Consider the following 14,381-nt stretch of genomic DNA (forward strand, 5'->3'; position numbering starts at 1 on the left):
CCTTGGTGGAGTACAACCTTCGCTGGAAACGAGTCCGACTTACTGCCGGCAATGCGGACTAAACTCTGACACCTGTCGTACAGGGACCGAACAGCTTGTATGAGGGGTTCGGTACCCCATACTCCCGAAGCAGCCCCCACAGGACTCCACGAGGGACACGGTCGAACGCCTTCTCTAAGTCCACAAAACACATGTAGACTGGTTTTGTCGAACTCCCATGCACTCTCGAGGACCCTGCCGAGCCTTCCCCCTCCTGAGACGCCAGATGGTGGACCAGAATTTCCTCGAAGCCGTCCGGAGGTCGTTCTCCACGGCCTCACCGAACTCCTCCCACGCCAGAGTTTTTGCCTAAGCGACCACCAAAGCTGCATTCCCCTTGGGCAGCCGGTACTCATCAGCTGCCTCAGGAGTCCCACAGGCCAAAAAGGGCCAATAGGACTCCTTCAGCTTGACGGCATCCCTCACCGTTCGGGTTCGGGGATTGCCGGCACGACAGGCAACGACAACCTTATGCCCACAGCTCCGGTCGGCCGCCTCGGCAATAGAGGCGCAGAACATGGTCCACTCGGGCTCAATGTCCCCCGCTTCCCCCAAGACGTGGGTGAAGTTCTGCCGGAAGTGTGAGTTGAAACTACTTCTGACAGGGGATCCTGCCAGACGTTCCCAGCAGACCGTTTATATATAGGCAAGCCCAATACGTTTGGGCCTGCCAGGTCGGACCGGCATCTTCTCCCACCATCGGAGCCAACTCACCACTAGGTGGTGATCAGTTGACAGCTCCGCCCCTCTCTTCACCCGAGTGTCCAAGACATGCGGCCGCAAGTCAGATGACATGACCGCAAAGTCGATCATGCCACCAGGTATCCTGGAGTCCTGGTGCCAAGTGCACGTGTGGACACCATTATGCTTGAACATGGTGTTCGTTATGGACAATCCATGGTAAGCACAGAAGTCTAATAACAGAACACCACTCGGGTTCTGATCGGGGTGGGGGGCGGGGGTGGTTCCTCCCAATCACCCCCTTCCAGGTCTCACTGTCATTGCCCAGGTGAGCAGCTCACACTGCACCTGACCACTATGGCCCCTCCCACAGGTGGTGAGCTCATGGGAAGGCTCACCTGTTACTCTTGTAGTTTTTTTTTTCACCGGGTACTTACTTACTCAAGTAAATATTTGGAGGACTACTTTTTACTTGAGTCATATTATTCCAAATTAACATCAACAACATTAACCTACCCATCTCTGGTACCTTTCCAATTCTTACCCTACCTGCCTGTGTTTTTAAAGTCAATTTATTTTTCCGAGAATATCTTGCTATTAATGCTATTAGCCTCCAGGTAATATGAAGAATCACATTTATCATTCTTCTCTCATAGATGTTCGAGAAAGGATCACTGCGAGCGTGCAGAGGAACCTCAGCGTTTCACCACGAGAGTGGATCAGTGTGTCCGACTCTCTGTCCAACCCGACACCATCTCAGTCACCATGTCAGAAGTGCAGGTATAATGTTGTGTTGCAGTATCTGTGGGGTTGTGAAAACTGGGACAATGATATGTGAAGTAGCTGCAGGCAACATGCTTTCATAAAAAGTTTAGTAAGAAAACCTAAAGTACCAAAAGTAACACACAATATTGCATGCAAGAAAATATAGCAATGTACTCCAAAGGAGCCATTCATTAAACACTTCTCATATATGGTGACTTACTGCGCTATAAATGCAATCTTTTGTCATCATTTCAGAAGGGTTGTTGTTGGAGGGTAGGGCGAGAGTGAAAGCATTCATTAATAAAAGCAAAAATGAAATCTGTTGTCTTGGAATGTCAGTGTATTCATTTTTTCATACAGATTCCGACTGAATTCTTGTGAGCATTTGTTATACTGTATGTCCAAGCCTTAGACTGCTTCACTTTAACTTCCTTACATTACAAATGTATTTTATTAGTGGTCATATTGGTGAAGCAGGTGAAAAAATTTAGTAGGAAATAATCAAGTATAACATTAATGAGGTTAAATTACAACTATTTAATATTTACAGCTATTACTTCCAGCTGGAGATCAATGACAGGATCTAGGTTATAGTTTTGGAGTTCAACATTGGTTTTATTCAACCATAACATCCATCCATCCATCCCTCCATCCATTTTCCATACCGCTTATCTTCACGACGGTCGCGGGCGTGCTGGAGCCTATCCCAGCTGACTCTGAGCGGGAGGCCACCAGCCAATCACAGGGCACATATAAACAAACAACCATTTGCACTCACATTCACACCTACGGGCAATTTGGAGTCTTCAATTAACATATCACGCATGTTTTGGGGATGTGGGAGGAAAGCCTGCAAATTTTCACACGGGCACAGACGGGAAGAACATGCAAACTCCATACAGGTGAGGCTGGATTAGAACATGGGTCCTCAGAATTGTGAGGCAGATGTGCCAACCAGTCTTCCACCGTGCCCTGAACTTAACACATTTTCCCAAATGCGTTTGGTAGAAATGTGTTTTTGGAAAATTTTGAAACCAAGGTTGAACTTCCAGAAGAAACGTTTGTCTTTATCTCATCACTAAAAGAACAACAAACGTACTCGTGAAGCATGGTGGTGGCAGCGCCATTCTTTGGGGCTGTTTTTCTTCAGCTGGAACTGGAGCCCAGTCAAGTTGGAGGGAATTATGAACAATTCCAAATACCTTTTGGAATTGGCTTTTGCTAGAAAGAACAAATATCAGGAAAAGCCTAGTAGAACATCCATCCATCCATTTTCTGAGCCGCTTCTCCTCACCAGGGTCGCAGGCGTGCTGGAGCCTATCCCAGCTGTCATCGGGCAGGAGGCGGGGTACACCCTGAACTGGTTGCCAGCCAATCGCAGGGCACATAGAAACCTACAACCATTCGCACTCACAGTCATGCCTACGGGCAATTTAGAGTCTCCAATTAATGCATGTTTTTGGGATGTGGGAGGAAACCAGAGTGCCCGGAGAAAACCCACGCAGGCACGGGGAGAACATGCAAACTCCGCACAGGCGGGGACGGGGATTGAACCCCGCACCTCAGAACTGTGAGGCTGACGCTCTAACCAGTCGGCCACCGTGCCGCCTAGTAGAACATCTGAAATTTATTTTGTATTAATCAAAGGCCCTTTAAATGGCGGCAGGTGTGTGCCGACTCCCATTTAACATGAGCTTGACTGTGAGCCTCAGAACACACTCACATCCCCAGTAGAAAATAGGGTGTGCACACTTGTGCAACCAAAGTTGTTTATTTTTACTTCCACTCTTGAAAATATTTTATTGTTGTCAATTGAGTTATACAGGTTACATTAATTGTGGAAATTGTTTGTGACGGGTTGGGCCCTAAAGCAGTAACAGAGCATTGAGATGATTCAACAGTTTCTGAGAGGAAAAAAAAAGGTAATAAAATTGAACCATTAAATACAAAAAGAGCAGAGTGCTACCAAACGCGTAGGGAAAAAAAACCCTGAAAACTATAGTGCAAGGTGAAACGCATACAAAAGCACCACAACAAAAAGCGAAGACAAGGAATACGTGGTTTACAGTGATGGAAAGAGGCAGCAAGGACGATCCCCAGGAAGATGCCGAAACTGAACCGAAACAGGAACAAAAAATATTACTGCAGCGGGACAGATTGCAAAACGGCAAACGGCTCCGAACGAAGGAACGATCTGGTATCTTCCTGGTGGGCACTGGGAGTTGATTACCAATTTCTCTGAGGTGCTTGTGACTTTGCTAAATCTGGCCAGCTCTCTAAAGTACACAAGAAAAAAAAACACTGGTAAAAGCTAGCTGACAGCAAAAACTAAACAACTCAGACAAAACCTGACAAAAATGATTCATCTCATTTCTTCATATCCCAAAAACCTGGCATTTGAACAGGGGTGTGTAGACTTTGGTTCAGACTTTTATTTCACTATAACCAGACTGACCGAGGTCTCCCCTCTCCATGTACTCAACATCTGACTCATTCCACAGTTCATCCTGGCCATGTCCAGCACCTCTTGGCTAAGCCTGACAACCATCTGCTGACTCTCCCCACTTTTCTCTCGGTTTCTTGCCCGAGCAGTTGCACAGCCTTGATGGTGTTGGGGTCGCTATCTGTCGAATCAGCAGAATTTTTCTTCTTCTAAGATCCAGGCATCCAATGTTTAATCGATAAGAGTGGGCGATGGGTGCTCCATCTGGTCTCTGTTAAGCATAGCATGCGTGGTGAGCATGCTGCCTTCCGGCTGGATTGTAAAAGAAGAAGTGAATGTACAAGAATAATGAAATAAGAGCAATACAACACATCCATCCATCCATTTTCTGAGCCGCTTCTCCTCACTAGCGTCGCGGGCGTGCTGGAGCCTATCCCAGCTGTCATCGGGCAGGAGGCGGGGTACACCCTGAACTGGTTGCCAGCCAATCGCAGGGCACATAGAAACAAACAACCATTTGCACTCACAGTCACGCCTACGGGCAATTTAGAGTCTCCAATTAATGCATGTTTTTGGGATATGGGAGGAAACCGGAGTGCCCGGAGAAAACCCACGCAGGCACGGGGAGAACATGCAAACTCCACACAGGCAGGGCCGGGGATTGAACCCGGGTCCTCAGAACTGTGAGACTGACACTCTAACCAGTCGTCCACCGTGCCGCCCAATACAACACAATTTAGACCAAATCATATAAAAGATTAAAGGAAAAGTTGATTCATTTAAAAAAGAGAGGTACTAGTGTTGAGCAGCCTAATGGCAGAAGGAATGAAAGACTTCAAGTATCTTTTTGTTCTCATCAAGGGCACACAGTACAGCGGGCTGGAGGGCATCGGGACACTTGTTTCTCCCAATGAGAGCTAAAGATCTTCTGCTGGACCTCAGTGATCTTGGAGCATATTTTGATATGTCGTTTAGGCAGTTTTTGTCTGACTGACAACCCTTTAATCCAACAGATAAAAGAGAAGGTTGAAAGGCTTTCAATAAAAGGATTATAAAATTTACATAAAACAGCATCACAGACAGAAAAGGAGTTGAACCTTCGTAATAAACGAATCCTTTGTGGATTATGGTATTCCTACGTGTTGACTGACCAGTAACTACAGGTATGTGGTTGCCAGTGGAAGAAGTCTAATACGGTCACAGCGTTTTCGCTGATTTTGAATTGCCATCAGGGAATGGGTGCAGACCCTGCGGAGAGGCGACCTTGTCACGGTGTTCCACGTGAGTCTTCTTATAAGAACTTATTTGTAATACTTTGAGATCTGTAGGGCGCGGAGGTTGGAGGGTTCTTCACACGTGACCCGCCTCCACGACGCGACACCGAGGCACTTGCTTGCTTGTCAGACTCAAAAGAAATCCCAAATGTGGCACTCCCATTTCCTCCCAACTTTCACCATCATGCTAGTATTTTTTATGTATTTTTTTCCTTCTTTAACCCGTCAAGCCACATCGGCAAAACATTACATCACGGTCAGACCCTGTGTTGCAGCAGGGTCGTACAGCTTTTGTATCCCTTGCAGAGCCGAAATAAAGTTCATGCGTTACGAAATGAATTGACAAAGATGAAAACAAAGAACAATTTCAGACAAAGCCATTTATGGTAGTTCGTATTTTATTTTAAACACTCATTTTTCTAATTTGTTAACGACAATATTTTCTCAATTTTATTTTTGATTCATATCCTTGACAAAGTACATTTTTGTTTTTTCCCTGAGATAAGAGAAAGGAAAGGGAATGATCTAATCGGTACAGTAGTGTCTTGCAATACGAGCAACCCGACTAACAATGTTACATGCACATGTTCATTATATTAGTTATTATATATTGTAGGTTGTTAATATGGCCAGGTTATGAGTAAATAAAGTAAACCGAATGCACCAGTATGAACCAACCATGTATTGGCGAGTCCAAAATCTTGTGTCACAAGCAAGTCGAGTCTCTTGTCCATCATTATGAAACACAATGCAGAGTCAGAGGTCGTACGAGTGTATTTTCCCAGATCTTGATATGGGGATTGACTTTTAAAGTGCAATACTGTACTGTGTTTTGCAGCTTCAAATACCCGTGACTTAAAATTGTGTGCCTTTTATAAACAACAAATAAAATAGTCACTGTAATCAGAGGTAAATTATTTATTTTGTTTAACTTTTATTTTTCCAGGTCAGGCAATTAAGAACATATTCTCATTTGCAATGCCGACCTGGCAGAAAACAGCGGAAAGAGGTTGTTGTTAATGTTTTGAAAAATGGTAGTTCATTATGATTTACCAAAAGTATTTCTTTGCCTTTAAACAAAGGGGAAACAGCAACTTGTTTTTATGTATATTAATTATGCTGTGATTTTACTAGTCTGGCCCATTTGACATCAAATTAGGCTGTAATTGGCCCCTGAACCATACTGACTTTGACACCCCTGTTACCGCATCATACTGGGTAGTAGTAAAATTTAAGAAAACGTGTATTGTTCCTTTTTTTTGTCTTCATTACTACATTAAGACTAAAGACGTTTCATTAAACTCTCTGTAATTTACGTCTCTGTAAAGTGACAGTAAAAATTTGACACACTACAGGGAAGTGTTGTTAACACGTCTGCCAGATTTAAATCTGTAAATAAACCACCAAGTATATGAAATCTGGCTTCAATACGGTGAAAAATCGAGACTTTCTCTCAGCTCTCAAATGTAGGCGTGTCCACTGAATGCGCTGAAAACACGCCCTGCTAAACTTTCAACTGTCAATCAAATACATTTTTACATCTAGCATTTGCTTATACATCCCTATATGTTTGAGCCATGCAAATATATTGGCTTAAAGCCTCTGATGGCTGTAATATATCTCACCAAGTCGTCACAAGGCTTTTCCATGCTGCGATTGATGGCGCTAGTCACCATAGCTAGCTGGCGGGACGCTGCCGCGTTCATCTAATACTGCCTCGTTTGGTGTTGCGTCGGTGTGTGGGTCCACATAACCGTTTATTAAACACAGCGGCAAATGATATTTAGTTTTTTTCTTTTAAGTTTTTGTTCATTTAGTACGTTATTTACTCACACTACGTGACAGACATTGAAGCACATATTTCCTGCTATTTATAAACCCCACAATTATTAGTTTTTCGACATATTACGCTAGCCTGACTACCACAAAATACATAACACTTAGGAATTTACATAACAACACCAACTGTTGTCGAAATTGTGGCATTCAGGGAGGATGCATTTTTGGTGGTAGGCATAGCTAGCTCGCTAACTGCACGCTGCAGTGGTAAAAATCATCCAAATAATTATAATTAAGTAACTAAGCCATTGATGGAACAAAGGCGCTCCTGTATGTAGTGTGGGTGCGTCTTATGCTCGTCGCCCAAGCGCAACACTAGGCGCCATTGTAGCCGTGCCCCCAAAAAATCTGGAAAAATGAAATGGTGAAAAACAGTTTAACGCTGTATAGTTTCTCCTCAATTGTTTTTAACGTACACATTTTCAGCATTTATCTTCAAACATGAATAATGTTTTTATAGATGCAAATATATGAATTTACGTTACAGGGTCTTTTAAGGGATATTAATACAATAAATCTTATTCATTCTCGATGAAGGCATTTTTCATCCATCCATCTCTTAATTATACTGCTCATCCTCATTAGGGTCACGGGTGTGCTGGAACCTATCCCAGCTGACTTTGGGCGACAGACGGGATACATAGACATTGACAAACAGAAAATTCTGCAAATAGTAATTTGGTTTTTTTTTTAGCTTTAATTGGTGCACAATGTAAATAATATTGGATTTAGCTTTATTGAGTCTTTTTCTTTTTCTCAAGACCACATAAAAAAAGGGGAGGGGGTGCTACTCTGAAATGTGTCAGTAAGAAACAATTAAGTGCTAATAATACAAAGGTTCCATTAGGGAAAAAAAATGCAAGAACATTTCAGGTATTCGGACAATTATATTGATAATATAAAACCTTGATGCGGAAATAGTCTGATTCGTCAAAAACATTTATCAGAGGGAAAAAAGGGCTTGTTCATAAACATATTTTAGCCCCAATTCCTTCAATAAGGGTGAGTAATAATGGGTAATTTAGTTGAACAATAAGATAATTAAATACGGAATCCACAGGGGTGAGAGGAGTGCGAATTCATATCCCACTGACAACAAAAAAACCTTCACAACCTGATTTAAGATTATCTGCCTGTCGAGGGACTCTTCTTTTTAGGGTTTTCCGAACCAAACAGGAGTGTAGACAACAGGTACGACTACCAGGCAAGGTCTATGTAGATCCCAAAGCTCCACGGGTGTAAAGGCTCTCATGTTACTGGGGTTCCTTGAAGACCTCGATCTACAGCGCAAAATTTTGCTCAATGCATGTTAAATTGTATTTTTTACCCTAACATTTCCTCCTCCCAGTTGGTACTGCAGACCCAGAATGTGCCCAGTCTGTCCGCTGGAGTAAACTGCTCTTTTGGAGACTACGTAGAAACAGAAGGACGCATCTACGGTGGTCGGATCTTCTGCTTGTCCCCCTCTGCAAAAGAGGTGGCTCCCATCACGCACAACCAAGGTAATTTTCTTTTTTACAGTGGTCCTTGAAAGGTGTCAAGCAAGGTTTTGATAAATATACCTTTTATAAATGTTTTGGTGTAAAGATAGATCACGTGTGATATTTCCTGCATCCCACTGTTTTTGAATCAGAAAACAATATTAGTGCTATCACTAATCAAACAAATATAGACAGGTAAACTCAAAAGCCTATTGATTCAGCTGGAGGCTTTGTAGCAAAATACTCTGCATGTGAAAATGTCAACTTAGCAAAAGTGGACACATGACTGTACAGTGAGGCAGTTAACATTTCCAAATATATTTTGACTGATTTAACAATGAAAGGTCCATGGCACATTTGGCACACATGTACTGAAGTGCAAAGGTCAAATGTAATAAAGGAACATTGTTGATTGAAGGTGTCATAAAACGCATGGATATTTCTGTAACTCTGACTCATAGGTGACCGGCGTGTAATCAAACTGTTTCTGAGGTCAAAGGAGACAGGGAAGACGTTTGCCAGCGTGGACTTTATCTTCTACAACTGCAGTGTCCACCGATCGTAAGTTGTCGTGTATTTTTCTTTTTTGGGTCCATTTGGTCGGGTGTGAACACAGGACAACAACACAATACAACACTGTCATGGTGACAAAGCAAACCAACCTTGATCTGCTCCTGATAACAAGCAAAGTAATCAGGTTGACGATAAATGGCCGATGGTGCTCAGCTGATTAACTGGTGCCGTTTTCGGTTTAGCGTGTATGCAGGTATCAGGTTGTTACATGGCTGCACATTTTATTTGGACCAAGACTGCAAACCCACCAACGGATTCAGACCAATTGAATTAATACAAATCCCAATGAAACATTTCAAGCACATACAGGAGGTATGCAGCCATGAAAAAAGTACAATTTGGTGCAATTCAAATCAGGATTGTTTGGTTTTGGTGGAGGTCTGGCATCATTTGTGCAGCAAGAGGTGACTGGTGAAAGCAATTGATCCAAGTCCATTGCAATTATTTACGTAAAGCAATAGAGCCTGTAAATAATGGATAATGATAACGAGTGAATAGAACAATGTGTGACCTCTGCTCATTCATTATTAGTATTCAGGTCATTTCTACAAATCGTTGAGTTAATTGCATTTCATGCGATGATAAAACTACTGATGGGTGAAGTGATAAATCAGTGCCAAACTATGCAAAACTAAGACGCGTGGTCACGCTTGGGTAACACGTTCTTTGGCAATAAAAACTTCCCAACGTATATGTACTTCGCTCATACAAAAATGAATGCTTTTATTTTGTTGTTTTTCTGCTCTGAAACAGACAATTTGAGAGTGACAGACTGTTAGGATAGCACGCGTATGCCAACCACAGGAATCTGCTTGCAAATTGATTTGATACAAACTAAAATAAAAATCTATACAATGAAGTAACTTTTTTTGTTGGCGGTATCAAAGTTTGTAGAACCCTGAAGTGAACAGAATTACGGAGCAGAGACAGTGGGATAGCAAATGTTCATTGTAGTCTGAATTGAATTGACCTAGAAGGTGAAGGTTAAATAAAAATTAATAAAATTTCATTAAGCAATGACTCCAGGCTGCTCCGAGGTGTCACTTCCACCGTGATATAGTTAATGCATTTTTCACTGCATGCGTAATTTGTCAACTCTCGGATTAAAATATGTGCAACACATACTGTATATATACAGTATGTATGCATTGTGGTAGTGTATGACCATTTCCAGTTGATGAATTGCATGTAATAATCTTATGTCACAATACAATATACTTCTCTTTTTCTGTCTGCCAGACAGCCACTGAACGTGTCCAGCTCTCTTTCTTCTCCATCCCTCCATCCCTTTCCGGATGCCCATTATTTCATCCCTGCCTTTTCCACCTTTCCCTCATCTCATCCCTCCTTTTCCTGACCACGACCCCTCTTAGCCATCCTCTCCATCCTCCCCACGCTTCACTGTTCCTGTCCCTCTCTTGTTCATCAAGCCTGTTTCATTGCCTGCACTCTGCTCTTGGCCCTGCATGTATCTGCATAGTAATTGGCCGTTAATTAGGTCTAGCTGGTCTGTCTGTGCGGCATAATGGAGTGGGCTTGGTGAGAGGGCTCACCTGGGCCTCTCATCTGGGCCTCTAGGCTGAGCTGAATCTTTGATCCATTTTGTCAGTGTGTAGAGTTGTATTTGTTGTTTGTTGCAGCCAAGCAGCCCCCCCCCCACCCCTCACCAAAAAAAAAAAAACAGTGTATGCGCATTATTTTTCTTCTTCTTTGACGCTGGCCCCCTTAGGACTCCTGCAGCATCATTAACCCGCAGTGAAGTCACTACCACGGCAGCTGTAACATAAACCCACATATTATACACCCCTCCAGCCGCTCCCCTCCCTCTAGTATCAGCAAGCTACTTTTAATCTTTGACCTCGCCTGTAGGAAGCCTGGCACAGGGGCCGCAGCGCTCAGTGGTGGATAATGGAGTTCCCCCCCCCCCATGGGCATGTTGGAGGATGCGAGCGCAGAGGCTCACGAGAGCAGACGCACAACAGCTGACGCGCAACAGCAGGCGGGCACGTGCATCAGGCTCAGATGCGGAGCGGCCCGCGGGCAAGCGAGCCGTTGGGGCTCGTGCGCAGACTCGCACAAGACGAAGTCGAGCTGCACACTCGCCGGTGTTTGATGCATTTCACATCGCACACAAACAGGTGCGCGCGCAGTCAGAAGGCCCACAAAGAGACAGAAGGTACTGAGTTGGCACAGTAAAGGATGCTGCTGGCTATTTACGCAGTCTTACAATATTAGACATTTGTATTAACAAGAGGCTTTGTGTAGTTTAATTTAGCATGCGGGAGGAGGAATATTGCATGTTTTAAAAGGAGGAGAAAAAACGAGCAAGCGCTGAGAGGGAAAGACTGAGACTCGCAGGAAATAGCACACTATTTCCTGCGAGTCTCCGAAAAATAGAAGAAATGGGATGCAAAGCTGCCCTGCGATTGGCTGGCAACCAGTTCAGGGTGTACCCCGCCTCCTGCCCGATGCGAGCTGGGAGAGGCTCCAGCACGCCCGCGACCCTACTGAGGAGAAGCGGCTCAGAAAATGGATGGATGGATGGGATGCAAAGCCAAATGAGTTTTTTTGTTTTGTTTTGTTTGTTTTTCTGGAATGTAAAAGTGTCGCAATCCATTTGGTGAATGATTCTGATGATTCTGGTCGTTTGGAATCGGGGTGGCTGTAGCTTATCTGTATCTGTACTTTGGAAACAAAACAAAAAAAAGGAGGGCGAGAAGTCGTTGGAGAGATGCTGCTCTGCTTCCTGACATACTGACAAGGCGGCCTTGAGCAAGGCATCAAACCACACAAGCCTTAGGTCAAGGAGCGTAGCACAGTCTGTGTGTCCTTTCGGCCTGACATCGCTCTTTGCATGATGTGTGCGGTGTGCAACAAAAATACATACATCCAGTTTCTTAAACAGCTTGTCCTCATTCAGGTCACGGGTAAGATGGAACCTATCCTAGGTCACTTCAGTAGGACATAAATCGAAAACCTCCATTTTATATTCAGAATTTAAAAAAAAAAAAAATCCCAAAGGAAATAATGGAATTGAAATACTCTATCAGGGTGAAAGTATCATTAAATATGTATGCGACCGACAGGCATTTTTATTATTTTTTTAATGACATTATACAATTTTTAAAGGTAATAAAAGTGTAAAAAGAAAAAAAAAAGTGTAACACTGAATTGTAATGATCTATGCATAATGCGGTTGGATGCTACGCTCTTTTTTTCTCATTTACCTTCATGTAAGTGTTAAAAGAACTTACCGAGTGTCGATATGAAAAGATAAAAGCTTTTAATAAAAAACTAAATCAACTAATGATGACGGTATAGTGCACAGAATAGAATAGCACTTTGTCACTGTCATAGGAACACATCGAGCATCGAGGTTAAAAAAAAAACAAAAGAGAAATACTGTAGAAGCACACAATTATCAAAAGACAATTATTTACAGAACAAACAATCAATCGTATTTCATATTTACAATCATGCATCGCAGTCTCCCGATTTAGCGTTCATAACTGTCACCACTTTTAATAGTCATGCTAAAAAAAATTAAAAACAATAAAACACACTACCTTAACTTTAACAAGCAGTACCATCGCATATGATGTCACTGAAGTACTTTGAATGTGAGTTCTCTCAACAACTACTTAAATGGTAAATGGTATAAAAGACACCCTCAGAAATGTTCGGTTCCACTGTATTAGAATATGAAAAGGCTGAATACTGAAAGGAAGCACTCAAGAGAGAGAGGCCCACACTCACCAACCACCCAACACGGCCTCTTATGTCAAGAAAAGCCCGTTGTTGTCGTCGCCTCCCTTTAGATACATGCAAGCTATACTTACAGTACCTTTCACTTTGGCAGCTTTGGAAGCCGTTTAGCGTTTCCTGCAGTTCCACAATCCTCAAGTCATTCCGGCTTGCTCGCGCTCCCATTTCCAATAAGTGTGACCTGGTTTAATTAAACTGGGGTTTGAGACTATCATACTTGCTGCTTTTGGACTTCACCGTGACAAGATGCAATCATATCTTATAATCATTCTCAGTCCCCTGCTGAGAAGCTTCTCATTTGTTTCTGAAGCTGAAGAGCTAAGAGCTAAATGCACCATTTCATGACAATGTTTAGTCTAGTCTAGTTTTACTGTAGATTATCACGAGTTGCACATCTTCCTCATGAGATTTTTGTCGGGATTCCTTCATAAAATAATGAGCGGGGCAAAATGGTTATTTTTCCCTCTACCAAGAAAATCATGTTTTGAATTGCTGGGTTTGTACATTTAATGTTAATATGTTTCTGGCCAACTTTCTGATCAGTCTTGAATCCTAGAATGGGAGACGAACCATAATTGTAACTTGACTTGTCAGCAGTGACAACATAATTATAAGCATTATAATTACTGTAAACAAACCAGAATGTCTCAATCTAGATTATGAAATCATACACATCCAATCAGATCAGGTCGTAAATTGAATCTGAAGTCATTGTACTCAGTCGGAAAAGGGTGGAGTGCCCTCTCCAGGTCGGGAACCAGATTCCGCCCCAAGTGGAGGAGTTCAAGGGTTTTGCGGTCTTGTTCAAAAAGGAGGGTGGACTGGAGCGAGAGATTGACAGGCGGCTTGGTGCAGCAGCCGTAGTGATGCAGACTCTGTGTCCATCTGTCGTGGTGAACAAGTATCTTAGCCAGAGGGCAAATCTCTCGATTCACGTTCCTACCCTCACCTATGGTCACGAAATGTGGGTCGTGACCAAAAGAACTAGACTACGCATGCAAACCGCCGAAATGAGTTCCGTCCGCAGGATGTCCGGTCTTTCCCTTAGAGGTAGGCTGAGACGTTTGGTAATCTGGGAGGGGCTCAGAGTCTAGCCGCTGCTCCTCCGCATCGAGGGGAGCCATCAAAGTCGGGCTCCGACCCCCTGATCGGCTCAAACTTGTACGGTTTGACCACAAGTCTACTTTCAGTCTGCTCCTGCGTGTCGAAGTGCTCCTCCTGCTCAAATTCAAAACATCCGAACCAATTGTTTCCAAGTGTAGCGCTATTGAATGACAAGCATTTCATCACTTCCAGTAGCGCTAAAAAAATAAAATAAAATAAAAAGTAACCAGTTTATGGTTGACAACTTACTGGAAATGATGTGTGTTACAAAACATATTAATGAAGTCCCTGTCAATGTATCTGTAAAAATAAAGCAACTTAATTAAATCAGTGAAGGCTGTTGCTGACCTTTCAAATGAACAACATTTATAGCACAAATACAGGGTCATAAACAATGTCTGGTTGCCCGATGGGTAA

General features: G+C 43.0%; 1 protein-coding gene across 2 annotated transcripts in view; it reads left to right on the forward strand.

Annotated features, from left to right (window-relative positions):
* LOC133400220 (plexin-A1-like) overlaps positions 1-14,381 on the forward strand; it is a 187,461-nt gene that overhangs the window by 89,461 nt on the left and 83,619 nt on the right. For both annotated transcript variants that reach the window (XM_061672672.1, XM_061672665.1), the window contains 3 exons: positions 1,377-1,500; positions 8,390-8,543; positions 8,984-9,083. In XM_061672672.1, the coding sequence (XP_061528656.1) occupies positions 1,377-1,500; positions 8,390-8,543; positions 8,984-9,083 (378 nt within the window). The remainder of the gene's footprint in view (positions 1-1,376; positions 1,501-8,389; positions 8,544-8,983; positions 9,084-14,381) is intronic.

This window comes from Phycodurus eques, chromosome 1 (assembly GCF_024500275.1).
Source record: "Phycodurus eques isolate BA_2022a chromosome 1, UOR_Pequ_1.1, whole genome shotgun sequence".
NCBI lineage: Eukaryota > Metazoa > Chordata > Actinopteri > Syngnathiformes > Syngnathidae > Phycodurus > Phycodurus eques.